This window comes from Arabidopsis lyrata (assembly GCF_000004255.2).
Source record: "Arabidopsis lyrata subsp. lyrata unplaced genomic scaffold ARALYscaffold_4, whole genome shotgun sequence".
Classification (NCBI taxonomy): domain Eukaryota; kingdom Viridiplantae; phylum Streptophyta; class Magnoliopsida; order Brassicales; family Brassicaceae; genus Arabidopsis; species Arabidopsis lyrata.
The window spans coordinates 19,833,886-19,860,729 of record NW_003302552.1 but is presented as its reverse complement, the minus strand read 5'-3'; the positions used below and the strand labels follow the sequence as shown (position 1 = coordinate 19,860,729).

General features: G+C 37.9%; 8 protein-coding genes and 1 long non-coding RNA gene across 10 annotated transcripts; 3 read left to right on the top strand and 6 right to left on the bottom strand.

The window, feature by feature from the left end:
* Position 1: 1 nt before the first annotated feature.
* Positions 2–6,199, top strand: LOC9315955 (probable inactive serine/threonine-protein kinase scy1). The gene is made up of 21 exons (XM_002881689.2): positions 2–343; positions 646–744; positions 998–1,149; positions 1,366–1,438; positions 1,603–1,725; positions 1,985–2,093; positions 2,205–2,284; positions 2,569–2,650; positions 2,855–2,994; positions 3,094–3,204; positions 3,311–3,427; positions 3,540–3,629; positions 3,808–3,861; positions 4,058–4,132; positions 4,235–4,310; positions 4,447–4,546; positions 4,638–4,707; positions 4,820–4,887; positions 4,984–5,096; positions 5,324–5,575; positions 5,661–6,199. Exons 1-21 carry the CDS (start codon positions 218–220, stop codon positions 5,945–5,947), a joined length of 2,397 nt encoding a protein of 798 aa, XP_002881735.1. The 5' UTR covers positions 2–217; the 3' UTR covers positions 5,948–6,199.
* On the bottom strand, positions 6,046–8,782 carry LOC110229095 (pentatricopeptide repeat-containing protein At2g40720). Its single transcript, XM_021027973.1, has one exon. The coding sequence runs from the start codon at positions 8,755–8,757 to the stop codon at positions 6,181–6,183; it is 2,577 nt and encodes an 858-aa protein (XP_020883632.1). The 5' UTR covers positions 8,758–8,782; the 3' UTR covers positions 6,046–6,180.
* Positions 8,783–8,966: 184 nt separating this feature from the next.
* On the bottom strand, positions 8,967–10,733 carry LOC9315954 (F-box/LRR-repeat protein At3g03360). Its single transcript, XM_021027974.1, has 3 exons — positions 9,733–10,733; positions 9,401–9,577; positions 8,967–9,252 (listed from the first exon to the last, which is right to left on the bottom strand). Exons 1-3 carry the CDS (start codon positions 10,687–10,689, stop codon positions 8,971–8,973), a joined length of 1,416 nt encoding a protein of 471 aa, XP_020883633.1. The 5' UTR covers positions 10,690–10,733; the 3' UTR covers positions 8,967–8,970.
* A 323-nt stretch (positions 10,734–11,056) lies between these two features.
* LOC9315953 (DEAD-box ATP-dependent RNA helicase 17) lies at positions 11,057–13,956 on the bottom strand. Its single transcript, XM_021029776.1, has 10 exons — positions 13,755–13,956; positions 13,584–13,656; positions 13,373–13,482; positions 13,137–13,280; positions 12,938–13,046; positions 12,503–12,855; positions 12,354–12,427; positions 11,950–12,257; positions 11,613–11,859; positions 11,057–11,518 (listed from the first exon to the last, which is right to left on the bottom strand). Exons 1-10 carry the CDS (start codon positions 13,891–13,893, stop codon positions 11,243–11,245), a joined length of 1,833 nt encoding a protein of 610 aa, XP_020885435.1. The 5' UTR covers positions 13,894–13,956; the 3' UTR covers positions 11,057–11,242.
* Positions 13,957–14,242: 286 nt separating this feature from the next.
* On the bottom strand, positions 14,243–16,751 carry LOC9315952 (glycerol-3-phosphate dehydrogenase [NAD(+)] 2, chloroplastic). The gene is made up of 9 exons (XM_002879839.2): positions 16,304–16,751; positions 16,092–16,228; positions 15,903–16,008; positions 15,623–15,824; positions 15,432–15,519; positions 15,075–15,222; positions 14,796–14,945; positions 14,552–14,701; positions 14,243–14,475 (listed from the first exon to the last, which is right to left on the bottom strand). Exons 1-9 carry the CDS (start codon positions 16,568–16,570, stop codon positions 14,461–14,463), a joined length of 1,263 nt encoding a protein of 420 aa, XP_002879885.1. The 5' UTR covers positions 16,571–16,751; the 3' UTR covers positions 14,243–14,460.
* A 974-nt stretch (positions 16,752–17,725) lies between these two features.
* Positions 17,726–18,524, top strand: LOC110229134. Its single transcript, XR_002332580.1, has 2 exons — positions 17,726–18,021; positions 18,165–18,524. It is a non-coding gene; the product is annotated as an uncharacterized LOC110229134 (long non-coding RNA).
* On the bottom strand, positions 18,468–19,833 carry LOC9315951 (two-component response regulator ARR16). Of its 2 annotated transcripts, none has more exons than XM_021028301.1 (6): positions 19,604–19,833; positions 19,273–19,466; positions 19,102–19,187; positions 18,929–19,006; positions 18,763–18,836; positions 18,468–18,651 (listed from the first exon to the last, which is right to left on the bottom strand). In XM_021028301.1, exons 1-6 carry the CDS (start codon positions 19,642–19,644, stop codon positions 18,555–18,557), a joined length of 570 nt encoding a protein of 189 aa, XP_020883960.1. In that variant the 5' UTR covers positions 19,645–19,833; the 3' UTR covers positions 18,468–18,554. The 2 variants fall into 2 exon arrangements, with proteins under 2 accessions (XP_020883960.1, XP_002879884.2); XM_002879838.2 differs by having other exon boundaries at positions 18,763–18,833; positions 19,604–19,832.
* Positions 19,834–20,636: 803 nt separating this feature from the next.
* Positions 20,637–23,887, bottom strand: LOC9317801 (aminoacyl tRNA synthase complex-interacting multifunctional protein 1). The gene is made up of 12 exons (XM_002879837.2): positions 23,727–23,887; positions 23,225–23,323; positions 22,841–23,011; positions 22,632–22,697; positions 22,377–22,442; positions 22,131–22,253; positions 21,879–22,039; positions 21,685–21,775; positions 21,480–21,548; positions 21,285–21,376; positions 21,068–21,131; positions 20,637–20,941 (listed from the first exon to the last, which is right to left on the bottom strand). Exons 1-12 carry the CDS (start codon positions 23,787–23,789, stop codon positions 20,837–20,839), a joined length of 1,170 nt encoding a protein of 389 aa, XP_002879883.1. The 5' UTR covers positions 23,790–23,887; the 3' UTR covers positions 20,637–20,836.
* A 165-nt stretch (positions 23,888–24,052) lies between these two features.
* On the top strand, positions 24,053–26,523 carry LOC9317800 (pre-mRNA-splicing factor 38). The gene is made up of 6 exons (XM_021028300.1): positions 24,053–24,490; positions 24,701–24,822; positions 24,915–25,005; positions 25,103–25,223; positions 25,319–25,392; positions 25,887–26,523. The coding sequence occupies exons 1-6, from the start codon at positions 24,201–24,203 to the stop codon at positions 26,254–26,256; spliced, it is 1,068 nt and encodes a 355-aa protein (XP_020883959.1). The 5' UTR covers positions 24,053–24,200; the 3' UTR covers positions 26,257–26,523.
* Positions 26,524–26,844: the final 321 nt, after the last annotated feature.

Below are 26,844 nucleotides of genomic sequence, written 5' to 3'. Positions count from 1 at the left end.
AACGGCAATGAAGTAAGTCCGTTCAGGTCGATCATAATCATTCCGACGAATTAAAAAGCGAAAAAAACAAATCTACGAAATTCTCATCTTTTGGGAGATGCAGATTGAAGAAGAAGAAGAAGAATCATAAGAACAGAGCTTTGAATTTCCCCGTTTTGCTCCAACGTCGTTCTTCTGATTCCATATAGATCCGTTTGAAAGTTGAGAAGGTGGAAACATGTTTAAGTTCTTAAAAGGAGTAGTGGCTGGATCTGGGACGGGACTCAAGGATCTGCCTTATAACATCGGTGATCCTTATCCTTCTGCTTGGGGTTCATGGAGTCACTTTCGTGGTACTTCCAAGGTTATATTTCTCTTTTCTCCCTTCTCTCCGGATGTTTGTAATTCTGCGTTTTTTTTCCTGTTGCGTGCTTTGATTGTGATCCAGCAGCTTTAAGATTTTTATGCTTAGTAGCTGTAGTTAAGAAGTACCAATTCGAATTATTATTGTTCTTGGTTCTTCCAGTATGTGAGTACGCTGAGTTTTAAGATTTTTGGCTTTGTTTTATTAAGATTATTATGTCTTTTTTTCTGCTTTATTGGATCTAGTTTCAGATACTGTAAGTTGTGATACAATCTTATATTCTTTACTGTTGGTTTCTTCAGGATGATGGATCTCCAGTTTCAATATTTGCTCTTTCTGGGAACAATGCTCAAGATGGGCATTTGGCTGCTGGACGAAATGGTGTCAAGCGCCTTCGTACCGTAAGTTCTCATATATTTATATCATGGTTTAGGCTCTATTTCAGACCAATGAGGTTTTTTTCTTTCTGAATACTGACATATACGTCTATCGAGCACTAAGTTTTAACTCTAAGCACTTGGAAATCTAAATATCATAAATATGAATGTACCCTTTTGGTTTATCTGAATATCGGATTTGATGGATTCCTTTCTCCTCTTGTTAGTATCATTTGCATCTTTTTGTTAGATTATCATCGACTATTTCGTTTTGCAGGTGAGGCATCCAAATATTCTTTCATTTCTCCACAGTACTGAGGTCGAAACTCATGATGGTTCTACTACTAAAGTTACAATCTATATAGTCACCGAGCCTGTTATGCCGCTGTCAGATAAGATAAAGGAGCTAGGCTTGAAAGCTACCCAGAGGTATGAACTCTTCTTATGCGCATCTAGGCAGAAAAGACATGAAAATATATTATGTAGTGTGCTACAGCTTTTTAATCTATTCCAACAAATTGTGTCACACTCTAATCTGTCTTTTTCATAATAATGGCTTTGCCACTGGACATTATCATGCTCGACATGGTAAATTTTGATTACCTTTCGAAAATTTTGTTGTGACTGTGAAATATTTGCTTTTAGGGATGAGTACTTTGCACTGGGGCTACACCAGATAGGTAAAGCTGTGAGCTTTCTGAACAATGACTGCAAACTTGTAAGTATTTGTTTATAACACTATAATTCAGCTATTAGAATATATAACCGGTGGCTAGTAGATTTTCTTGTCAGGTAGATATTGTTTTGAATTTATTATGGCATACATTGAATCCTCACTTCATATATTTTAGTTAAAACTCTTAAGGTCTACTGTCTTAACAGGTGCATGGAAATGTCTGTCTAGCGAGTGTTGTTGTTACACCTACTTTGGACTGGAAACTCCATGCTTTTGATGTTCTATCAGAGTTTGATGGGAGCAATGAATCCGCAAGTGGACCTATGCTGGTACACATCATTCACTATTGTAGTTCATTGGGGTGTTCACTTTCTTAATCTTGTCAATTTGAAAGCCATTCCTTCCCTCAAAATTTTAAAATTCAAACATGCTGTTATATCTGTTCCTTAACATTAATATATGATATCCTTGATAAAACGTGCATTGTAGTATCAGACGTTGTTCATATGTCCAGGGTAGGAAATAGGAATACTCTGTCAGTATTAATTGCTTCCTTTCATCTTTGCTACCTTATTTTTCTTGTTTCAGCCATATGAATGGCTAGTGGGAACACAGTACAAGCCAATGGAAATGGTCAAGTCTGATTGGGTTGCTATTAGAAAATCTCCACCATGGGCCATTGATTCGTGGGGATTAGGTACTGTAGTTTTTATGCCGTGCTTATTTTCATTGGAGATTATATGCTCCTCGACCCTTTGTCCACTTGAGTGCAATTCTTTCACTAAAGCTCTTTACTTCCTTTTTGAAGGTTGTCTTATTTATGAACTCTTCTCGGGCTCTAAGCTGGCTAAAACAGAGGAGCTGCGTAACACTGTCGGCATTCCTAAGGTTTTGTTTTCATCCCTTTCTTTCCTTGAGTATATGTTATGTTCCTCAATATCGGGTTGCGTATACATTTGGATTCTCCTTTGCTTCTTCATATTTATGGATTAAGGTCCATGTATATTTGATAACTTTAACTCCAGTGTATTTGGAACTTATACTGGTGTGATTTTAGTCAATAGGCTTCGTATGTTTCCCCAAAGTTTTGATGTGTTGCATTTTATCTGTTTTTATGACTTTGATTTCTAAGAGCTGGCTTTCATTTCAGTTAAATGTTTCTTTTCTCACAGTCTCTGCTTCCAGATTATCAGCGACTCCTAAGTTCCATGCCTTCTCGCAGATTGAACACCTCAAAACTTCTAGAAAATGGCGGTAATCTTCCTGTCTTGGTTATAAATTTTGTACCTTAAACAATTCACTGTTTCTTGATTCTTTGCTTGTTCTTTTTCTCCGTATATTTGCTCTTGTCCCTTCCGTCTGAGTTTATTTATATAGTGGTGTTGTATTTTCTCTCATAGTTATCTTTGACCATTCCTTATCTCTTGATTCTTATTGTTGACATACTTGAATTGGCAGAGTATTTCCAAAATAAGCTGGTGGACACCATACATTTTATGGACATTCTTAACCTGAAAGACAGTGTCGAAAAAGATACTTTCTTCCGTAAACTTCCAAATGTTGCTGAACAGCTTCCTAGGGAGATCGTGCTTAAGAAGGTGTGAATCTGAATTTTATTGGGTACTAGGACAACAATTTGCCTTTTGAGGTGAAGGTTTTGTGTTTTTCTTTTTGACTTTAACTTCTGGTTGATGCAGCTTCTTCCTTTATTAGCTTCTTCCCTTGAATATGGTTCAGCTGCTGCTCCTGCATTAACTGCCTTACTTAAGATGGGTTCGTGGTTATCTACTGAAGATTTCAGTGTCAAGGTTTGTTCAGTCATGCTAGATTTATATTTAAACGCTCAAATCCACTCCATTTCTTTATGTATAGTTTTCAGTTATTGCCTAAAGGTACTCCCTTCTGTGATTTTAGGTACTGCCAACAATAGTCAAGCTTTTTGCTTCCAATGATCGAGCTATTAGAGTTTCTCTTTTGCAACATGTTGATCAATTTGGAGAATCAATGTCCGGGCAAATCGTCGATGAACAAGTAAGATCAGTTTCTCTTCTGTGGCCTGAAAGGTGTTCACCTGTGGTTGTTTGACGGTACTGCCGTTTAATTGCATACTTTTAGTATTAACAATGGGCTGTGTTTTTACTAGGTATACCCTCATGTTGCTACTGGATTTGCGGATACATCTGCTTTTCTTCGAGAGCTGACTCTTAAATCGATGCTCGTTTTAGCTCCGAAGGTATCTGCTCCTAACCCATTCAAGTTGCTTTATAGCTTTCAGTTAGAAAAGGTCACTGTCTGTTTCATCCCATCTGAAGACATTTAGCTGTCTTTATTGGCGTTCGCATTTTTTTTTTTTGTCATAATTTCGTTGTATCTGATATAAATTGTTTTTTATTTTTTGTCTTTGGCTGCAGCTTTCTCAGCGCACACTTTCAGGATCCCTGTTGAAATACCTTTCCAAACTACAGGTTTGCATCCATTACCGCAATAGCTGGACATTTTCTTTCCCATAGTTGATGTTTCTAGTAAAATATTACCGCCTTTCCATACCTCTATTTATGGCAATCCTTTGGTTCTTTTTTAGCTGGAGTTAAGAGGTCCTGTATGTTGCAGATGCACTTCTTTCACAGTATTTGTGGTTTAAATTTTATATTATCCTCTCAGGTGGATGAAGAGCCTGCAATCAGAACCAATACCACTATATTACTCGGGAATATTGCCACCTACCTAAATGAAGGGGTTAGTCTCTATCAGCTTTGTTTTTTTCTTTTTCTTTTGATTCCTTGTTACCTTTATGGATATATTCTTTTGTTTGTGCCTAATCATGAAACAATGATGCAGACAAGGAAAAGAGTTTTGATTAATGCTTTTACAGTTCGTGCACTGCGTGATACATTTCCACCTGCTCGAGGTGCAGGTATGTGAATATAACAGGATCCTAGTTATTACATAGTGTGTGGGATGAAAGGTTTTATATAAATCATTTCGATATTCCTGTTATTATCCTCTTTCCAGGTGTCATCTTATATCTCACTGGATTTTACTTTATGCAGGGATTGTTGCATTATGTGCCACCAGTACTACTTATGATGACACAGAAATAGCAACTAGGATTCTTCCGAATATCGTTGTGCTAACCATTGATCAAGACAGGTTCCTTATTTAAGTGCAAAACGATCCCTTTTTCGTCCAATATTTTCGCTTCCGACAAAGTCTAAAGCATTTTCTCTTATTTTCCTTATAGTGATGTTCGGTCAAAGGCATTTCAGGCTGTAGAACAGTTTCTTCAGATATTGAAACAAAACTATGAGAAGGTAGGAGTGATGACTCTACCGCACTCTAGTATTTCCTTGAGCTACTTTTATACTTAAAAGTCTTATGTCAAAGGGGATGGAAGATAACTGAATTATTTTGGGGTGTTATTAGACAAATGCTGGAGAAATAGGAGCCACCGGAGGAGCCTCAGCTATACCTGAAACTGCTGGTCTGATCGGGTGAGTATTGTCAAGTCAAATTTAACAGATGAATTATATATGAACATTGGTCTGGGATTATATATACCAACTGTACTAATTTATTTACTTTTATAGATGGGCTATGAGTTCTTTGACCCTCAAGGGTAAGCCATTAGAACAAGCGCCTCTTGCTTCTTCTTCGTCAGCACCATCCCTAGCTGCTGCAGCGTCAAATGCTACAAGCACAGGTACACTTGAGATCCCTTGCCATAATTTTTCTCTCAACCTTGGAAGTATTTGTTGAAATGTGCAACTGCGTAAAATGTAAATAATCGTAGGAAAGAAAAAAGAAACTGCCTTGATTGTATGTTTGATTTATCGTATATCGATCACTTTGCTTTTGGCGAGTTAGTACAGTTGCCAGTATTTTTTCATTTCCTATTTTGTTTATTTATTTCTTGGATATTTTCCTCAGCAACGGAGGCGCCGAGTGTCAAAGCCAGTCATCATACACGTTCCAACTCGGACTTCACAGATCAACCTGCACCACCATCCCCAACATCAACTGATGGTTGGGGAGATGCTGAGAATGGCATTAGCGAAGGTCATGAGAGCGACAAAGACGGTTGGGATCTCGAACCGCTGGATGAACCAAAACCTTCTCCAGCTCTTGCTAACATTCAAGCAGCTCAAAAACGACCTGTGTCTCAGTCCTCCAGACCTTCAGGTAATTATTATTAGCTGAATCTGTTTGCCTCAATGTTAAACTTTCTAAAATTCATATGGTTATGTGTTATTCGTCCTCTTTATAGCTGCTACAAGCTCAAGACCAAAGATTAGCACAGTAAAAGCAGCTGTAAAATCGGAAGACGATGATTTGTGGGGATCCATAGCTGCTCCTCCACCTGCAACTACTTCAAGACCGTTGAACTTGAAAAAGACAGTACAGTCTGATGATGAAGACCCCTGGGCTGCAATTGCTGCTCCACCACCAACCACCAGAGCAAAACCGTTATCTTCTGGTCGTGGCCGAGGAGCCAAACCTGCAGCTCTTAAACTAGGTGCCCAACGCATTAACCGAACCTCTTCTGGAATGTGATGAACACGAAAGGAAGAAGATAAACAGCATACAATGTACATTTTTTTGAAAGCATCTCCAGATGACCCAATAGTTCGAGCCAAGCAACCAGCGAATTATTTGATTTGTAATATCTCATTCATTTTAAACCCTAAGAGTGTCTCTATTTTTACTCTACACTGCCAAAAAGAGAGTGTTTCTTCTGAGAAGTAGAAGTGATGTAAAAACATCATCAATTCAGAATGTTATCTTGTTCAAGTAGCCTTGTCCTCAGTTACCATATTACTCTTCAGCCTATTCAATACTTTGAAGATCTCAGCCTTTATTGGAGAAGATGAACCTCCTGAAAAGAAAACATTAGATATATCGCTAACTTCAATCCAACTGCAACCAGGTTGTTTCTGCAAGCCTCTCTCCTTCATCTCACCCAACAGCTTTGCTGCTTCGTTCTTCAATCCTGCTTCCATGTAAAGATTGATTAGCTGAACATAGGTACTGCCTCTTTCCGGTTCCATTCTCAACAACTTCTCAGCAGACAATATTCCAAGTTCTACATTATGATGAGTTCTAGAAGCAGATAAGAGGCAGAGCCATATGCTACTGTCTGCTTCAGTAGGCATTGCTTTTATAAAACTGTAAGCTTCTTCCAGGCGACCCGCACGTCCTAGAAGATCCACCATATTTGCATAATGTTCCATTTTTGGTTCAATTCCATAATCTTGTTTCATGATCTCAAAAAAGTTTTTCCCTTCCTCCACAAAACCGGAATGATTGCAGGCTGAAATCAGAGACAGGAATGTTACATCATCGGGCGTTTCTCCTGCCTTTTTCAGCTCATCGAACAGACTCAATGCTGTACGACAATCTCCATGGGATCCATACCCATATATCATTAGGTTCCAAGTGATCAGGCTCTTATGCTGCATTTTCTTGAAGATATTCTCTGCATACTTCGAAAACCCGCACTTTACATACATATCAATCAAAGCGTTTTTCAGGTGAGTATCTGAAGGAATGCCAAGTCGTAATGTATAACCATGTAGACTTTTCCCTTTTAGCAAGCTTGCAGTCGATGAGATTGCTACAAGGACACTTGTGATGGATACTGAATCTGGGAAGATACCTTGACTGAGCATCAGATTGAAAAGTTCAATCGACAGTTCTGGAAGGTTGTTTCGGCTGTAGCAAGATATCATTGAATTCCAGGCAACAATGTTTTCCGGTCTCATGCTAGTGAAAACTTTGAGAGCCATTTCTGGTAAGCCACACTTAGAATACAGATCAATAAGGGAGCTGCCAACAAAAACATTAAGCACTTGCCCAGTTTTAATCATGCTGCCATGAACCTGAAGGCCAAAACTGAGAGCCTCTAATCCGGCGCATGCGTTTATAACACTTGTCATAATATCAGAATCAGGTTTCAAGCTATCATCATCATCTTTCATGTCCCCAAAAACTTTCAATGCCTCTTTGAATTTCCCATTCTTGCAAAGTCCTGAGATCAGGGAGCCCCACGCAACCATATCTTTTTCTTCCATTGATTTGAAGACTAAGTAAGCATCAGTATCACATCCACATTTGGAATACAGAGTGAGTAAAGCACTCTCTATTGCAGGCGTACTTTGTATCGGTCTCTTAAACAGTTCCGCGTGGACTGATTTGCCATAGTCATACAATCCAAACATGCTGCAACAGGATATAACATTCGACAAGGTAAAAGAATCAGGCAAGACACTTTTCTGTCTCATGAAACCAAACAATTCCAAAGCAGAGTACCCATTATCATTCTCTACGTAAGCTGCAACCATAGCATTCCAGATCTCAAGTCTTTTATCCACAACGCAACTGAAGACAGTTTCCGCCTCACCAACCATACCGCATTTTGAATACATTGACAGCAGAGAAGTAGAAACGTACGGGTCATTGTCAAGTCCCATCTTCACCACGTCGCAATGGATCTGCCTGCCGAAAGCAGAATTCTCACTTTGACTACACGCACCAAGAGCTCCAGTAAATGAAGTGGAAACAAGCTTGACACTGTTACTCTTTGCAAGCATATACAACTCCAAGCTAGATTCACAGATCTCACTACCACCAAACCCAACAATCATCACATTCCATAGTACAACATTCGATTTATCCTCAATCTCCACAAAAACTCTCCACGCATCTGTCGATAACCCAAACTTGAAATACATATCAATCAAAGCAGTTTTTAAGAACGAATCACCATCTAACGAATTCCTCAACATATACCCATGAATCTGTTTCCCATCTTCCCGCCTAAAGTTTCCTTCTTTACACAAAACACTTACAACAATGGATAACGAGAAAGCATCAGGTCTAACACCCAACACAAGCATCCGACGAAAACAACCAACCCCTTCCTTAAATCGTCGAAATTTGAAGTACCCATCAATCATAGAGTTACAAACTGTGACATCCCGAGCAGAAACTCCACTCTGAGACCAACCGTCGAACACTTGGACGGCATAATCTAAAAAACCACATTTTACATACATATTGACAAGCGAGGTTGCGATGAAAGGATCATATCGCCAACCCAACACGATGATCGAACCATGAATGGTTTTGCCAGAGCTGAGATTCGTAAGAGAAGAGCAAGCTTTAAGAAGAGAAGGAAATGTGAAAACGGAAGTCCACAAAGGAGAAGAACCATCATGCTTAGTGTATAAATGCAGAGCTTGTAAATACTCTCCTTTCTGAATTAGTGCTCTGATTCCTGAATTAACCGATGCCGGAGAAATGTAAGAATCAGCTAAACGAGAAAGTCGCCGACGAATGTGAACGTCGTGAAGCTTGAAACGCATATCTGCATCGTCACCGCAAAAAACGATTTTGATTTCAAGACTTGGCTTAGATTTTTGCTGGTAAGCATTTGTTGTGAATCTCTTTACCTGTCTGGTTTATTATACAAGTAATATTCTATAACAAAACAAGTGTTAAAGTTTCGAACTTTTTGAGTAACAAAAATGCGAGATCCCTCAGATTTGATCAAGTTTCTAACAAATCAAAGAAAAAGTTTACATTTTGAAACGGCATCTGGTTTTCACAATGGAGACATTGATGTTGCGAGTAAGCAATGGAATCATCTCAAGCAACTCTTTCATAACACCTTTTGCTATAAAATAAGGTTCTAACATTACGACCATCTTCTCTAATGTCTCTGTGGTTTTAAGCACAACTTGTAGAAACAAAGAGTATGCTCTCAAGGGGCAAATGTCTTTGAAGACTCTCGCTTCCGAGGTCCAGCATTTATCCGTATCCAAGCCATGAGAACGCAGGTTTTCGTCAATATAGATGCCCTGTACAGCAGAAAATAATGAAGAGTGTCACTATCTCAAATATTCTACAAACTCAAGTGAAAGGACATGTGGTTCTTGGATTATTCAAGATTGGCAATAGTTAGAATGGTGAATGAAAATAAAAGAGGTTTACGGCAAATAAATATACCGGTATGAAGCCATCATCCCTTTTGTATTTTAGGGTTAGCTTCTTTAATTCAGGAGAGTTTTGTAGCACCCTTACTATACCAGGAATTACATAGTGAGAGATCGGTGTCTCAAGCGTTAAAGCTCTAACCTTGAAGTTTGGAAAAGGAACACCACGGAGCTCGGCAAGAGATAAAATCTAACAAAAAGCACAAACAAATAGTAGTAGCTAGTGAATACCAAAATACATATCTCTAAGAAGAAAAGATCAACTGTGGTAAAGTAAGTTGCATGCATATGCAATAATGACCATCCGTATATATATCACTAACACTTGAACACCCGAAAACATACCTCGAGAAAGCTTTCCCCCAAAGTAAGCTTCTCTACATTCTGACACTTGTCTAGCCTCTCTAGCACCATGATGTGAAGTAAATCAGCGTTCAGTTTTTCACGGTAGGAGTTATAGCTAATGTCTAGTTTAGCTTCGGTTAAAGATGAGACATCAACTAATAAATCACATGGTAACTGAGTGTTTTTCAATCTGAGACGATGGATATGTGGTGCCACGATCTTCCTTGGCCCCGGATTCACACTGTCGTTATAAATTACTAATGTTTTCAGACGCGGTGATTTGCTGAGATCAAGAACCTTCAGTTCCTTGCAGAAACACAATGTTAAGCTTTCGAGAATCGGACAACCAAATAGGATCTTAGCAATGGATTCATCAGAGAGCTTGCAACACCACAAGGACATATTCTTCAGGGATGTCCACGACACAGAGCATTTGGGAATTATATTAGAATAGAATATTGACTCAATGCAGAGATTCTTGACAGAGGAATTGACGTAGAGGAATTCAGGGATATTATAGTCACTCCTCCGCTCCAAATACAGCGACAGATTCTCCACGTTTCTGGACAAAGCGAACTTGATCCAACTGTCCATGTTAGGAAGATTATCGAGCTCACTGGTACAGATACGGAAACTCATCATCTTCGGAGCCTTGTAGCGAGCTAGGGTTTCGTTTATCGAATTAGCATCCGGTCTGTCCTTATGGAAGTAGAGAGAAGGTATATAGGACCATACATGCCTCCATCGTCTGGACAAGACGGAAGTCCTGATGGCGAATCTGGTCGGAATTAAGGAGAGGATAACTTGGAGGATCACATCAGGCATTGAGCTGATTGAGTCTAAACCCTCGCTTGAATCTCCTGGCTCTTTGATTTTGCAACAGCCATGGCTAGAGCTTCTTTCATCGGCGGTGGCAGTGGCACCGTCTCCGTCTCGGCCTTCGTTCGCTATCTTCATTTACCAACTGATGACAATCATTTTCTTAGGGTTTAGTATGAAGCAGCTTTTTAATTAATTTACAAAAAAAAAGAAAAAAAGAAAACGTGAGTCGTACTCTTTCTCATTAACATCTCCTTATTTGGCCAAAAATATTAAAGCCTTGATTGTTTGTAGATTCTTCAATAATGTGCAAGATTTTACACAAAAAAATTTCCAAAAAAAAAATAGCAAATCTAGATTTTCACAGTTTCTACTTTCTACCAATTTTCATAGAAAAACATTTAATGAAAACAGTGTTTTTGTTATCCACAATATTGAAAAAATGTTAGAAATTTCCTAAAGAAAGTGAAAGTCGTAGTTCACCAAAAAAGATATCAATTTTGACTTCCGCGAAACCTCTGGTAAGCATTTGATGTGAATCTTTAGCTTTCTGGCTAATACAAGTAATATTGTTAACAAACATGATTAAGTTCCAAACTTCTTTTAGATATTTCAAAATTTTCAATGAACAAAGCAGAGCTCATTCACTACAAAACTTATGCCATGGTTTATGGTGGCGAAACCGATTTGATCAAGTTTTTTGTGTACTTCTATTGCCACTGCCACTCATCTTCTTTCTCTTCTTACCTTGTTGCCCTTTCTGACGTTCGTCTCTCTTTCTCTTCATTGTTTCCTTATGATGTGATTTCCCAACTAAAGACGGTTGCTCTCGCAGAGCAAAACTCTTGGCGACATGACCTAAGTGAAGCTTCTTCACCACGAAAATGCTCTTGAGCTCTCCCTTGTGAGCTGCATATCCCCTAACCCAAGAGACAAATGCATTTTTCGCCAGGCTCTTCATCTTTGGCTGTGAATAAAACAGATACAAACAATGAGACATTTAGACTATCAGAGTATAAATCAATCACAGCGGAGAGGGAACACAATGAAGAGAATCTTACCTCAGCGTAATTAAAGGATTCAAGAGCTCTTTGCAGAGATATGACCCATGGATGCGATTCTAGGGATATGACCTTTTTGATTCGGGGCATATTGCCGGGTATGGGAAATTTATCAAGTACTTTTAGAAGAGGGTACTCTGTAAGTGATGCGCCATGTTTCTTAAGCTCCTTAAGATAGTCTATTTCAATCGGTTGTAGAAATAACAAGGCTTCTCCCTTTTCACCAATACGAGCTGTTCTACCCACTCTGCAACCATGAATCACAAACACATACGCTCAGTAAATTCAAGGTATTAAGTATTTAAGGTCAAGAGGTTTTTGGCATTCCAGAATTTACCTATGCACATACTCGGTAGCTTCCCCAGGACAGTCATATTGTATAATACATCTTACTTTTGGGAAATCCAAGCCTCTAGCAGCAACATCTGTACTCAAGAGAAGGGCCTGTTTCTCTGTTTTGAAAGTCCCAAACGCAGATCTTCTATCCTCCTGCTCCATACTTCCATGTAACCGAAACGTTTTGCACTTAAGAAACAACTGTTTGGTCGCCTCCTCTTCTGTCTCAGAATTCGGTGGCCACTGGAATTCAGTCAGAAGTGAGTAATGAAAGTCTACAGCATCACGTGTCGAAAAGAATACGACCACCTGTAAGAAAACAGCCGCACAAAACCTCAATCAACCGAGACTTTAATAACAAACAGATATGACAGGAACTTGGGATATGTCTGGCTTGAGATTTACCTTTTGAGAAGCTTCTCTTTCAAAAAGGTTCTTGAGAACAGAAAGAAGTGCCACAAGCCGTGCACCACATGGCACTGCACATAATAGCTATTTGTACCAAACTAGAAGCACAGAACAATATAAAGAGATTTGAGTGAAGATAAATGTACCTCTAACATATTTCTGCACTAGCTGTGATGGTATTCCATAGTCCTCAGATGAAGGGTTTACGGATTTGTTAACATGAATTACCATATCATCCGCATCAGAGTCAGGAGAGGCAGGAGACTCTATTGATAGATTTTGTTGCAATTTGCTGTTGTCAAGACCAATCATTACCGGATCGTCCAAACTAAGTTTTGCAAGATCGTTAACTTTTTCATTCAATGTTGCTGACAATAATAAGTTCTGCTTCTGAATGCCCTTTGGAACAATATCATCCGTTTCACCTTCTTCGTATTGCCCTGAACCTAGAAGCTTAATTATCTGTTCTATCTCCTTCCCATAACCTAATTCGAGAATGCTGCCATAATTCAAAGGAAGAATTAAATAAAGGAAACACAGGATCAAGGAAGATATTAACTTTCAGGGAACAGCATTTATACCTATCAGCTTCATCAAAGATGACCCAACGCAGATTTTTGTGCACGAATGAAGCTGTGTTCTTCAAATGGTCAAGAAGGCGTCCCGGGGTTGCAATTAGAATGGATATCCCTGAAATAAAACGATTAGTCTGGATTCAAAAGTGACCATCGCGCTTCTCAAATAAGGAACTGACTATGCAAAAGGGAAAACATATGGTACCTTTCCTTAATCTAGCCTTTTCTTTAGCCTTTTTCTCTCCTCCCATTACATAGCCAGGGACAATCCAATGAAACCGATGCAGTAACTTCTCCAAGGTTTCATACACCTGAAGGCATAGTTCCCGTGTAGGCACAATCACCAAAGCTGCCACAAACAAAATCCAAGAATCAAAATCATCACTTTTACCTACAAAGAAATTCCAAATTGTAGCTACTAGCTAGACAATAGGCACATACCAAAAGTTCCATGAGAACGATCAACCTTAGGAGAATAACCCTGCAAGTGATGGATGAGTGGTGCCAAATACGCTATAGTCTTTCCAGTACCGGTTGCAGCATTAACAAGTCTATACATTTATATATCCCAAGTAAACGAAAACAAACCAAACTACAAATGTAATCATAATTCACACAAAAAGAAGATTAGAGTTTTGTAGAAAAAGGATACACATCTCGACCAGAGAGAATAACAGGAATTGCTTGAGCTTGTACAAGCGTAGGAGCTTCAAAACCCATCCTTTCTGTATAAATTGACACGGAAAACAACATTCTCACTTAAAAACTAAGCTCACTAAACATAAACAGAGGATGTCAATATCGGCAGAGGCAAAAAGAGAACCTTGGAGCTGGTCAGAGAGCTTGGGATCTAAACCAAGTGAAGAGAAGGAACAAGAAGCGAATAAACCGCTCTTCGCTTTGCTTGCATCTTTAGCTTCTTGCTTTGTTTCTCTTGCAGATTGTTGGGTTCTCTTCATCATCTTCTTCTTCGACGAAAGAAACAAGTTCTCTGTTTTCTTTCCCTCCGTCTTCGACAGACAAATCAACGACGACACTGCAATTGCAAGGGTTTCGCCTCCTATACGACACCGTTTATCTTTGGGCCTTTCAAAATTGTGGGCCTTTCAAAATTGTGGGCCTCTCAACTTCAAAGCACATGCTCACTGTTTTATGATCCGTCATCGAAATCGGCTTTTTTACGGTTAAGTTTGGATTAAATCGGTTTGATGTACCCGAATTGAGCATATGGCTTTGAACCCAGATGGCTCCGTAAGTCCGAAGATCAAACGAACCCCACTCAAAATTTTACACTCCAGACTTAAAAAGATATATACCGAAACATCATTTTTATAGATGATGAGAAAACTTTACAGAGATTTTGTAAAATGTTTATGAACAATTCACATTCATGAGAATCAGGCCTAAAATCGATTACAAAACTCACTTCGAATCATCTCTATCATTAGTTATCTCTAAACGAATGCAAAGCTCTCGCCGCCTTAAAGCTATCTCTTTTAATATTTGGTCCTCAAAACGATTGTTCCATCTCATACTTCTTCAATCTGCAAAAACAGAGTCAAATCAAAAACGAGAAGAGTAGCCGAGTCGAAATGGGAATCTGTGAAACCTAGGATCAACCTGAGGAAGGTTCATGAGCTCAAGAACAGCCTTAGTCGGGGTCAGTTCATTATCTATTATCTTAGCTACGGCTGTCAAAACCGGAAGTTTCACATTGTATTTTTGTGCTAATGCTATCACTGCCCCAGCGGTTGCTACACCTTCTGCAACCTGCGAAGCAATTGTCATTTGATTCATGGGTTTTCAGATTCAACCAATCTTTTTGGTTCTACCATAAGACAAGCAACACCAGCGAGATACAAACCTGATTCATGGAGGTTAGTATGTCATCTAATGTCTCCCCTGACCCTAACCTGACTCCAACTGTTCGGTTTCTTGAGAGATTTACAAAACACGTAAGCATTATGTCCCCAGTTCCTGATAAACCAGTTATGGTCGTTGGCTTTGCACCCATCTTCACACATACAAGACAGAAAAACGCAGAAAATGCAATAAACACAGGATTTACTAATCATAGTGGTGAGTTTCTTGGATAAAAACCACTTTCTATGAAGCCATTATAGACACACATTAAACTTACTACCTTTGTGGCTAGCCATCTTATCTCTGAACAACCTTGTGATACAAGTGCTGCCATAGAGTTGTTACCGAGATTCATTCCATCAACAATTCCTGCAGCTATTGCTAGAACATTCTTCAGGGCACCGGCAATTTCCACGCCTGTAACATCACTGAAATGATCAGAGGTTACAAGCTGAGTGCACAAAACTCCCTCGAGGAATTAAGAAGTCAACCATTAGAGCTCAGTCACTAACATAGCACATACCAAGACATGAATAAACTCTCAAGCAGCAAGGAAAATGGATATAATCACAGTCCAGCTGTAAAATGCATCCACAAATCATTTAAACCAATGGAGTCTAGTTTTGAAATGTTGTACCTGGAAGTATTTATTCTCAAGTAACTAGAAGCCAGAAGCTGCTGAACAGCATTGGCCAATTTCTTATCTTTCGAGGCAACCACCATTGCTGCAAGCAAAATAATATACCAAAAGGAAACAGTTTACAGCATTCAGCAATAGAAAACTATATAATGCTAGTCGAATTAAACAAAGAAGAACGAGAGTCAAACCAGTTGGTAAATTGTTCATTAGCTCCAGAGCAAATGACGGGCCAGAAAGAGCAACAAAAGGTTGCCGGGGATTCTTAAGCGCAGTGGGAATGATCTGAGACATCATCCTAAGAGTATTAAGCTCCAGACCTTTGCTAAGAGATATAAAAGGCAATCCTGGATCGACATAACCGGCAATTCCCTCTAGAAACAATGAGCTGAACTGCAACAACAACCCCACATTAATCAGCAGAACATAGAAACAAATTAAAAAAAAACCAAATACACAAATTGGTTAAACCTGCACAGGTACGGCATGGAGGCAATAATCAGCATCAAGCAATGCAGCTTTCGCATCAGTTGTAGCAATCACATTCTCAGGTAACTTGTGCTCAGGAAAATACTTACTGGTAAACAAAATCAACATTATCACTATGAAATCCTCAAGAATTATGAATTGTGTTTGGATAAAATCAAACGCTAAAAGTACCAATTATGGTGGTTCTCGTTGATAGATTGGCAAACAAAAGAGTCACGAACAAGCATAGTAACCTCTAATCCCTCTTTCCTTCTAGCTGCATGAGCAGCCATTGCAGTACCAAACGAACCTCCACCAAGAACAACAACCTAAAAACCCCTCAGATTCTTTCAAATTCTCCAAAACGCAAACGAAATTAAGAAAGAAAGCGAAGATAATAAAACCTTGCGAGTGCGCTCAAGAACATCGGTTTTAGCTTTAGCGCGCCAAGAACGGGACCATCGAACCAACTTCTCCCAAGCGATACGAACCACTTTGCGCTGGTCACGGCTCGTATTGATGATATCAGGCGGACCGGAGATGGAGTCAGCTTCGGGAATTACATTTGGAGAAGAAACGCAGCGGACGAAAATAGCGTTGTGTTTAAGAAGCGGTGGATGCTTGCCGGAGAAATGGAGGTCTAAGCATGCAGGTTGCACCGAAGCCGCCATTTTCGCAGAGACTTGGAGAAGACCCAACCAAATCGGAAAGATTGAGAGCGAGCGAGCGAGCGAGAGAGAGAGAGTGAAGAGAATCTTTTTCGTCTTTTGCAGTTATTCTTGGCCCGTAGCAATATTAAGATGGGCTTTTATCTCACTTGGGCCGTAGCTTAAAACGCTCTCCCCTCGGTCGTTTTAATGGTTGTTGATAAACAACTACTAGACAGGGAGCTGTGTTTTCTTGGTGTTTTTGGATTCTTGGGTTTTCGGTTTGAATCTAGTAGAGTAGAACCAATCATTTATGTATGAATTTATATGTTTTGATTTCGCGTTTTATTTCAATTTTAGTCTGATATATGTTTTAATTCTCAAGAAAAATTAGTTTTATTTAATAGTTTAGTGATTTGTGTTAGTGTCGTCGTTGTGTCACCATTAAAATATCGTGTCGTCATTTGTCACCATTCAAATTCAACTCACATAAATATTTGATTTGATTTAATTTTTCGTGCAAATTCACTATTTATAGATAGATATACTTAAAAATTAGGTTCAAATTATGGGTTGTTCGGTTTGTAGATAAGAATTGTTTGGTTCAAATTAGATCGGTTTATTTTATTTAAAATTAAAAAATCCTCACACTACCATTAGACTCAAATCCAAAATTTCAAAACAAGTTTAAGTTAGGTCAGATTTTGGTGAACATTGAATTCTAAGATTCATTATCCAAATTGGATACGTATCAAGCACAATCAGCTCCGCTAATTCCCATCTCTTTTGGACAGAATGACAGAAAATTTGATTTGAAATTAGATAACGTATCTACGTAGAATAATAATCGCATGGTTTGTTTCAGTCTAAAAACAAATCATGTACTACTAGAAATCGTGCGGTACATACATACACAAATCAGAAAAAGAAAGAAAAATAATAACATCCTGCACAATAAACAAAACAAACGTCTTATAAGTCAATAAACAAATGTGCATGATGTGACGATAATATCAATTAGGCATAAACTCCTTTTTTTTTTTTTTTTCTTAAAGGCATAAACTCCTTATGGAGTGACGATAATTTTGGGTCGGTCCGCCCAAGACGGGTTCATGTGGTCTAGTCTTTTACTCTTTTTTAGTTTCAATAAATAACGGGAGACTTTTGTTTCCCGGTCACTTACCAAAAAAAAATAAACAAAACAAAAAACCATTAAAAAAAAGCTTGGTAGGTTTGGTCCGATCTAAAGTCATGAGAACTGAGACAAATGAAATGACACGTGTATGATGTTGAAAGCTTCCATGGAGACGTACAAGTCTCCGGAGGAGACAATTTCTCCTCTGCGTTTCGACTTTCGACTCCTATCTCTCTCTTTCTCGGAGAAGAAAGAGATTCATCATCTTCTCTCACCATTAATCTTCTTCCTTGTCAAAGATTTTCAAGGCCATTCATAAGATTCCGGTGAATTTTCCGAGGTAAGAGAAGAAAAACAAGATTGTTCTTATATGAATCGTCTCATCGTGAATCAATTAGGATCCTATGCTTTTTGTTCCTGTTTTCAAATTGAAATTCTAGACTTTTCTTGCTGCACAAGATTCTTATTCTTCCTTTCACGCAGAAACGATGTCAATCTTGTGCAACAATGGCCGCAAAAGAGATAAGAGAAGAGGAAGAAGAAAAGAGAAAGAAACAACGATAGAAGAGAATCATCAATGTTGTTGTTGTTGCGTGTGGCCTCCATTTTCAATGGTTAGAGGATTAAAGAGATGTTTCTTCATCTCATGTTATCCATTTATTCGATGTTTAGGATTGGAAGAGAGAAGACATCGTCATCATCTTCATCACCACAACCATTTTCTATGATTCCATTATGTGTATTTGTGTATAAAATTACCATAGGGAATTTGAAAACATTTCTTGATTTCAGAGAAAACATGTAAAATAATCAAATAAGGAATCAAGACAATGAAATGTTTCATGGTTAGGACTAACATTAAATCTCTCATGGTTAGCTTCTGCAGTTCATGAGATGACACTTAAGTTTCTCAACATCAGACAGTTTCAAAGGCTTCTGCATAAACATTTGAGCTCCACTCGCTAAACATCTGCATTTCAAAAGGCCAAAACAAAACATTAAGATTGATGATCTTAACTAATTACTTCCACAGTAAGAAACACAGAAAAAAGGTCTTAATCAGATCTCAATTTGTTCTTACTTGTTGATGCGAGTAGGAATATTCTCTGAAGACATTATCACAACAGGAAGCTCTCTCAGATTTGATGACTCCTGCTAAAGAAACACACACAGAGTTTTGTTTAAGGTTGAACTAAACTAATTAAATCTCTGGATCTTGATTCCAAGAAGCTGTTATATATATATACCTTCACTTTCTTAAGTAGCTCAAAACCTGTCATTCCCGGCATACAGTAATCTGTGATGATTAGGTTCACCTTCATAACCTAGAAAATCCACACATATATAGACCTAATATCAAATGTGTCCTAAGGAAAAAAATCCATAGATCTTGAAGATATATATATGTTTTTTGGCTTACGTTACAGGTCAATGCATCAATATGCTGATTTTGGTCTCCCAAACCCAAATACTCCAATGCTCTTATCGCATTCTCTGCTGTTGTGACTGCAAAAATTCACATTTTAGAGACAAAGAATGCAAAAAGTAATGATTGATTATAAAAAAAAAATGGAAGGTAAAATGATGGAACCTTTGCAAGAAGAGATCTTGAGCAACCTCTCTACGAGTTTACGGTCAATTAGATTATCATCAACAGCTAAAACATGAAGCTCTTCATCATGACCATGATGATGAGGATCATAAGTCACCACATCCATTAAAGACGAACAAGAACCTCCTGAACTGTTCATGATCTCCTTAATTTGTTCCTTAAATGTCAAGTAACTGAGAAAGAAAACAACTTGACAATAAGCAAAGAAGAAGCGAGACTGTCTCTAGCATTGATACAAAGACCTTGCAGACATTGCTTTTAATTCTCCATTCTTCAATAAAAAAATAATTCAAAAAGACAAAACACATACAATGAAGAAGAAAGTGACAGACTCGGGTATGTATGAATCATGTGAATATGGTGATGGTATTTATGATGGTTTCTTTGATTTTTCTGGTGGGTGAAGAATTTTCCATTATTATTTACCAACTATATACTATAATACCGCAGAATACTTTAAAAAGAAATTAAAAACAGAGAGCAATGGGGAAAAGATTGCATCAAAGAATATCACGGATATTTCGTGATATCTTATTTTTAGGGGTTTTAGTTTCAGTACCAGTCGTTATAGATTTAAAGTTCCTTATACTTGTCTTTTTGTATTGAGTTACTTGTTAGGACATGTTCTTCGAATCGTGTGGGGTTTATTTTTTAATTTTCTTTTGGACCACTTTTATTTAATTAAAAATTGATAGTGCTATACAAAATTGTAGATTCATAGAACTGAAAATATGATATGAAAACAGATTTATTCGGTAACAATCTCCTATAATATACCAAGAACTGATTTGATATGATTTGGAATCGTATAATAAAAGCTAAAGAACCTCAAAAAAGATCATAATTTTTTTGGAGACAAGTATAAAGATTTTGTGTGTGTTTAATATAAGAAAGAAGTTGTGTGTTTTGCTATGGAGGACTGATTCTTTGAGAAACTGAATAAAGAAACATATGTGTCCAGTGACAGTCGTACGGATCTGCTCAGGATCTTGTAAGCTGATAAGATAAATCTTTAGATATAATACACCTTTTTAATTATTTTATTTCCCAATTTTTTTTTTGGGTTCAAATCCTTGGAATAAATGGAAACAGGAAAAATTAATAATGATTTTTGTCACAAATGGACCACCAATCTCTCTTATAGAGATCCTCATGGGCCATGTCTAAGATTCTTTATCCTCCTTCCTTGTAAGATCATCTAAGAATCACAATCCAGAGTGACTGGTTTGGTTTATCTGATTGAAACCCCACAAGTAGCTAAGTGGATATTTGTAGGTAATACGTTGCAAACCATGCAATGGTGGACTTGCACTACTTGAGCCAAAGGACAAAGAAATTGGAACTAAGTTAAACCAAAATCTAGTTTAGCAGAGAGCTATCAAAACGGAGATTGAAACAACGTTGTTTGTCAAAAAGCTTATACGAACAAAGTTATAAATTAATTCAAAATGTGACAAAAATAAACATCTTTTTCTTTTTCCAACTGAGTTTGCGAATAACAAAGCAAAACGCTAGCGAAGAGGAGAAGTATCAACTGAGTTTACTACTTGATGGTAGCCTTGGGGATACTGGAAGTGCAAGGTCCAGCCGAGGTCATGAATGGTATGCCTTTGTATGTGGCTACGCCATTCTCATCAGTGTAGAGACCCTGCAAATGCGTGTGATTAACCAAAGTCCCCGTGAGATTGAATGTTTATGTATAATAATGCAAACACAGTACTCGCATATTCGGTTGTTTAAGTTTGGAACCTAATGAAGGGCATAAAACACATACCGGTGTTATCTTCTCTAGTTGCTTCTTTTTTGGGTTCAGTACGTCTTCTGGCTTTCCTTCAATCCTATATAAACATTTTGAAAAAAGGTGATTGAGTTGGCGATAAACAAGAAAAACAATAAAAAGGAAAGAGCATATATGAGTCTAATGGCTGAAGGGGAAACATGTAAAGAAAGCAATCAAAGAGGTTCAATGTTATATCGTTAAAACTATGTACCCTGAAAATGAAACACGCTCTCCTGGTTTAGCCCCAGCAGGTGGTAGCAGCGGTTCTACCACCGAGTGATCTTCACTTGAAGCACAAAGAACCTGTGGCAAAGAAATCAAGAACACAGAAAAAGAACAAATGTGAGAGTGTGTAATATTTTGATAGTTGATGAGCTGGATTTAGGCAGATAGAAGAAATTATTACCAGTCCTTGTGACATTACATCTCTTAGCTTTCCAGGTTTGACATTTGTGATGAGCGCAACAAGGCGGTTCTTCATCATCATAATGCAGAGATCAAGAAACCATAGGTAAGTATCTTTAAACCAAATCTATAGATTGATAAACCCAATTTTTACGCCTACAAACAAAATTTCTTTAATTTATTTTTAAATTAAGACATCACTATACCGTTAGATCATCGGGATTGCAGAACTTCGCTAAACCACTAACTACTTGTCTCACTTTATCTTCCCCGACATCTATTTCTTCCACCAGCAAACTGCATTGTCAATACATACAACAAATTTTTTTTTATACATATTAGCAGATGTTCAGTGGAATCTTTAACAGAGCCATAAGTTTGAAATGTTTTGACCACAAACCTATCCGCAGATGGGTGCTTCCATGCTTTGCGAATTAGACCAACCTGAATATTAAGCAAACTGACACTAAGCTCTGCCTCTTTCTTAGCTGGTTCTGATTCAGCAGGTTTCTTCTTTTCCTTTTTGGCATCCTTCTCTTTTGTTGCATTTTTCTTTGGTTCCTACACGAAAAAGGAAAGAGGAAACATTGGATTCTACAATTTAAAGAGACTCACAGTCAAATAAATCCAACTTAAACATTAAAATAAGTACCTCAGGCTCAGTTTTCTTTGTGATCGGCTGCGGCTGCGCATCTGACTTGTCAACAGGCTTTACACCTTCTGCAGCTTTTTTTGTATTAGAATTTGCTTCCACCTTAATGGCAGGTTTTGATACCTACGTTTAGAGTTAAGGAAAAAATCAGAAAACCATTTGCTCATCGCATGTAGTACATATAAAAAATGTAGTATGCTATTATTGTTTTCAAACTAAGAAGATGGGTATGAAGAGATAATTCACCTCGAAGTCAAATTCTGGTAGCTTCACAGGTATTGGTGCAAATAATGTTGACAACTCTTCTTTATTCTGTAAAAGTAATAAGCAGCATTTAATTAGTACAGCCAAAGATCACAAGTAAAGAAAATGAGAAAGGTTGATGTTCAGAGAGTGCAAATATTGCAATAGTCACTAAGCCTACACATAAAGTAGTCCTCCTTAGATTTACAGACTACCTCGGCGCAATCAAGTAATGAAATTTTATGATGTCGAACATACCTGGATGTAATTCACCCATCTTATGACATGTGGTACTTTCTCCTTGTTTGAATCTGAGAGGCCAAGCTGGGAACAGCAAGTCAAACAGATAACAGTTAGTCTTTGAGGTCCGCCTTTAGTCAACAGTTTATGAAATTTTCATTTTAGCATCTTTAACAAGAAACATAAAAATAAAAATAAGAATACTATGGAATTAAGAGAAGAGGTACCACTGAAGAATGCAAAGCTGAGAACACAGCAACATCAGCTGCCGATGGCGTCAATCCGTTTCCCAAGAGCACTGACTTGGTAGCTAACTCTAAATTCAACTTTTCAAGAGCTGCATAGCAATCCTTTGAATTTGCAGAGAAACCTTCTGCAAAATCCAGCCACTTCAAAACCTGAAATAGGTAATTCCTTTTTAGAATGTGAAACAATGACGCATTATTCAAACGAAAGTCAACGAATACTCATCATTCAATACCACAAAGAACTCAAACATACTAATTCAACTATCTCAAATATGGTAGCAACGAGAAGGGAACTCAATAAACTTCCATTTAGAGTTTGAAGTTCATGTCTATACTAACCAAGTTCAAGAAGAAACAACTTACCTCATCGTTTTGTGCAGACACTTCCTTTCCAGATGCCTTCAAAACATTGGAATAAAGCGTCCTGACATCACTATCACCTGCTCCGCCCAGAAAAGGTTCCTAAGCAAATGAATCAAAATCAATTTCAGAAACAAAACCATAAATCATCCTGTCTATCTAGAAGAAAAACATAAGGGATTGGTGTCAATTCTGGATGAGAAATAAAATTGATCAACACAGTGTACAATGAAATGCCATGCAAACCCAATTCAAGAAGATTATAAACGCCTAATTTCTAAAGTTTCTTCCTTTTTCATAACCAGCTTGATACACAAGTGTACACTGATTAACATAATATAGAACATGATCTTTATAATTAAATCAGCACCCAATTAGCAAAATTTCGAATTTTCCCGACTAACTAATCCAAAACATGATCATACATACACTCAGCTACCAAGCAAAAAAAAAAAATCCAGAAGAAAAAAAAGGTGACGCTTTTGAGATTGACATCTTCACTTACAGGATCCAAGGAGAAGTGTTTGCAGAGAGCTGATAGAATCATCTGCTTCGTCTTTGAATCCATCGTCAACTTCTTCTCTTTCTCTATTTTCGAAATTTTGTTCTTCTCTTTGGGGCTCTTCGCTAAAAGGGAAACACACTGCAATTCCTTCGATAGGGTTTATGCTTGATATAACGGTCTTAACGGACTTACAACTAACGGCGTTATCATCTCTAATGGGCCGAAAAATATTATCAGCCCATTAATATTTTCTTATTATGGGCTTTACCATCAAATGCAAAAACAAAAGATAAATAAAAAACAAATTAACTGCTCAGAGTTAAGATACATCTCAAAATCTTCAAAGCCCTAGAGTGTCTTCGTCTCTACGACGGCAAATTCGTGGAAGCGGTTTCAACGATTCCGGCGTCGCTCGACGCTTGTTATTCCGACGACTAGGTCTTCGAGGCGGTGTCTGATTAACTTCCGGCGATAATGGCAAACAGAACAGATCCGTTGGCCAAAAATATCAGAGGTACGAATCCGCAGAATCTGGTAGAGAAGATTGTGAGAACGAAGATTTACCAGCACACCTTTTGGAAGGAGCAATGCTTTGGTCTTACGGCGGAGACGTTGGTTGACAAAGCTATGGAGCTCGACCATCTTGGTGGTACCTTTGGTGGTAGCCGCAAGCCTACTCCATTCCTTTGCCTCATATTGAAGATGCTACAAATCCAGCCTGAGAAGGAAATTGTCGTGGAGTTCATAAAAAACGATGATTACAAGTATGGAATCTAACCTGAGTTTTTTCATCTAGCTTATTTCTAATCTTGATTAGATACTACGATTAGCTTTGTCTTAGTTGTTCATGTAGGGTTAATTGCAGCTATAGGATTCTTTGAAGTTTTATCTGATTGTCTCTCTAGCTTTGGATACTTGTTGCGCATGCTGTGGTTGTTTGATTATTGAATTGTGTGCTCTTTTGGTTTCTGTAGATATGTTCGTATTCTCGGTGCTTTCTATCTCCGTCTCACTGGGACTGATGTTGATGTCTATCGCTACCTCGAACCTCTCTACAATGACTACCGGAAAGTGAGACAGAAGTTAGCTGATGGGAGTAAGTTTCATTTTCTTTCAATGGATCCGTTGTGTGTTTAACTTTTGATTGATTTGTTCCCTAACTAAATTTATTTCTTTGGTTTGGAATAGGGTTTTCGTTGACACATGTGGACGAAGTCATTGAGGAACTTTTAACCAAGGATTATTCTTGTGATATTGCAATGCCACGCTTGAAGAAGAGGTTTGTTCTTTTGCATTTGGTTATAGCCTATAGCTGAACTTTAGATTTTTTGTTTCTGCAGTATTTTAAGATTGTTAATTTTTCTCTGTGATGATAGGTGGACGCTTGAACAGAATGGTCTTTTAGAGCCAAGGAAAAGCGTTTTGGAAGACGACTTTGAAGAAGAAGAAGAAAAGGAGGAGAATGAAGGGATTGCAGATGGATCTGAAGATGAGAAGGTCAGTGCTTTCATTCTGCAATAGTTTGTATGTGTTCTGTTTTCTGTTTCTATTTAGCAGCTTTAGGTTGATACCATCTTCTTCCTCTTTTACAGAATCATCAACGTAAGAGTCCTGAAAGAGAAAGAGAAAGAGACAGAGACAGGAGACGCGACAGTCATAGGCACAGGTATCTGAATCCGTGCCCTTTACTAGATACTTTTCTATACTAGTTAATATCTTCAAGAATTCTTCCTTGTGAGTTTGTTTGTTGCTCATGATTGTGGAAGCTGTTTGACCTAGCTAATGCTCGTGCATCATGTCTGGTATTCTTTCTTTTAAATGTCTGTTTCCTCTGTGGCATCTCAAGCCATCAGCGGTTGCATACAGCTTCCGAAATTAAAATTGTGGAGATCCTCCCAGGTTTCTCTGTACTGACAGTGTACAGGGAGAAGTATTATGGATCAGACATTCTTACTGCCGCTTACCCTGATATATGGCAGTTGGTCATTGTGTTACTTTGAAAAAGATCTGTAAATCATAAAAGCATTTTCTGTTGTTCCTATCTAGTTTTTAGCTTAATCAATGTTTTCTTTTTGTTACAGATTGTCTTCATGATTGATGTTGAGACTTGAGTTCATTGTTTTATGAATTATAATTTGACCATGGTTTTGTGATTGGCAGGGATCGTGATTATGACAGAGACTATGATATGGATCGAGATCATGACAGAGACTATGAAAGAGAACGTGGGCGTGGACGAGACCGGGATAGGGAGAGAGACAGAGATCACTATAGAGAGCGAGATAGGGACAGGGAACAAGGCAGAGATAGAGAACGAGACAGAAGAGACAGGGCAAGGCGCAGAAGTAGAAGCAGGAGTAGGGATCGTAAGAGACATGAAACTGATGATGTGCGGGATCGGGAAGAACCGAAGAAAAAGAAGGAAAAGAAGGAGAAGATGAGGGAAGATGGAACTGATCATCCAGATCCTGAAATTGCAGAAGCAAATAGACTGAGAGCGTCACTGGGACTGAAACCCTTGAGGCCTTAGAGTTGAGAGTAAGCAGCAGGAGACTGGTGAACTGTGAAATGAGGACATCCTATCAAACCAACCGGTTACCACACTGTGATCCTACTCGGTTTAGTTATGGTTTTCGAGTTATCTGATCCCTCGTTAATGTAGAACAAAATGGAGAATCTTTAATGGCATTGTACTGTATGTTCTAAACCGGAAACGATTAGTGCCCAAGAAATTCTGATTGTAAACCGGTTATTGATGATATTAGTTGTTGTTAAATGTAATTCACATCATAAAAAATCGTATATGGTATGCTTAGGGCATCCGCAATGGGGGAACTGTTTTGAGTGTGCTTAGAATAAAAATATTGTTAAAATAATATAAGATCAGGAGTTTAGATCTTTTGTTAATAAATTGGTTATTGGGAGAACATGTTTAAGATCAGAAGATTTAATAATATAATAATAAACATATTACAATTATAAAAACATTTAAAAATAACATTTAAATTGCAAAATTTACAAACTTAAAATAAAAGTGAAAATACAATACCAAATTTTTATGAAAAAAAAATATAAATAAAAAAACAAACATATTACTTAATAAAAGCATAGAAACATT

What these genes read in the sequence shown, in the direction of transcription:
- LOC9315955 (XM_002881689.2), top strand. Translation starts at nt 218, where the DNA reads ATGTTTAAGTTCTTAAAAGGAGTAGTGGCTGGATCTGGGACGGGACTC. An exon ending in TGAAACAAAACTATGAGAAG is followed by an intron (nt 4,708 to 4,819) that starts GTAGGAGTGATG and finishes GGGTGTTATTAG; the next exon opens with ACAAATGCTGGAGAAATAGG. An exon ending in GAAACTGCTGGTCTGATCGG is followed by an intron (nt 4,888 to 4,983) that starts GTGAGTATTGTC and finishes TTACTTTTATAG; the next exon opens with ATGGGCTATGAGTTCTTTGA.
- LOC110229095 (XM_021027973.1), bottom strand. Translation starts at nt 8,757, where the DNA reads ATGCGTTTCAAGCTTCACGACGTTCACATTCGTCGGCGACTTTCTCGT.
- LOC9315954 (XM_021027974.1), bottom strand. Translation starts at nt 10,689, where the DNA reads ATGAAGATAGCGAACGAAGGCCGAGACGGAGACGGTGCCACTGCCACC. An exon ending in TGGGGGAAAGCTTTCTCGAG is followed by an intron (nt 9,578 to 9,732) that starts GTATGTTTTCGG and finishes GCTTTTTGTTAG; the next exon opens with ATTTTATCTCTTGCCGAGCT. An exon ending in GGGATGATGGCTTCATACCG is followed by an intron (nt 9,253 to 9,400) that starts GTATATTTATTT and finishes TCTGCTGTACAG; the next exon opens with GGCATCTATATTGACGAAAA.
- LOC9315953 (XM_021029776.1), bottom strand. Translation starts at nt 13,893, where the DNA reads ATGATGAAGAGAACCCAACAATCTGCAAGAGAAACAAAGCAAGAAGCT. An exon ending in TCGTTCTCATGGAACTTTTG is followed by an intron (nt 13,281 to 13,372) that starts GTATGTGCCTAT and finishes TGTTTGTGGCAG; the next exon opens with CTTTGGTGATTGTGCCTACA. An exon ending in GCTACCGAGTATGTGCATAG is followed by an intron (nt 11,860 to 11,949) that starts GTAAATTCTGGA and finishes TCATGGTTGCAG; the next exon opens with AGTGGGTAGAACAGCTCGTA.
- LOC9315952 (XM_002879839.2), bottom strand. Translation starts at nt 16,570, where the DNA reads ATGGCGGCTTCGGTGCAACCTGCATGCTTAGACCTCCATTTCTCCGGC. An exon ending in AACGAGAACCACCATAATTG is followed by an intron (nt 16,009 to 16,091) that starts GTACTTTTAGCG and finishes TTTGTTTACCAG; the next exon opens with TAAGTATTTTCCTGAGCACA. An exon ending in AATGAACAATTTACCAACTG is followed by an intron (nt 15,520 to 15,622) that starts GTTTGACTCTCG and finishes TTTTGCTTGCAG; the next exon opens with CAATGGTGGTTGCCTCGAAA.
- LOC9315951 (XM_021028301.1), bottom strand. Translation starts at nt 19,644, where the DNA reads ATGATTCATACATACCCGAGTCTGTCACTTTCTTCTTCATT. An exon ending in CTGTCACTTTCTTCTTCATT is followed by an intron (nt 19,467 to 19,603) that starts GTATGTGTTTTG and finishes TTTCTTTCTCAG; the next exon opens with TTACTTGACATTTAAGGAAC. An exon ending in TTGATGCATTGACCTGTAAC is followed by an intron (nt 19,007 to 19,101) that starts GTAAGCCAAAAA and finishes TGGATTTTCTAG; the next exon opens with GTTATGAAGGTGAACCTAAT.
- LOC9317801 (XM_002879837.2), bottom strand. Translation starts at nt 23,789, where the DNA reads ATGGATTCAAAGACGAAGCAGATGATTCTATCAGCTCTCTGCAAACAC. An exon ending in CAGCTTTGCATTCTTCAGTG is followed by an intron (nt 22,698 to 22,840) that starts GTACCTCTTCTC and finishes TGCTGTTCCCAG; the next exon opens with CTTGGCCTCTCAGATTCAAA. An exon ending in TACCAGAATTTGACTTCGAG is followed by an intron (nt 22,254 to 22,376) that starts GTGAATTATCTC and finishes CTCTAAACGTAG; the next exon opens with GTATCAAAACCTGCCATTAA.
- LOC9317800 (XM_021028300.1), top strand. Translation starts at nt 24,201, where the DNA reads ATGGCAAACAGAACAGATCCGTTGGCCAAAAATATCAGAGGTACGAAT. An exon ending in ATGGATCTGAAGATGAGAAG is followed by an intron (nt 25,224 to 25,318) that starts GTCAGTGCTTTC and finishes CCTCTTTTACAG; the next exon opens with AATCATCAACGTAAGAGTCC. An exon ending in CGCGACAGTCATAGGCACAG is followed by an intron (nt 25,393 to 25,886) that starts GTATCTGAATCC and finishes TGTGATTGGCAG; the next exon opens with GGATCGTGATTATGACAGAG.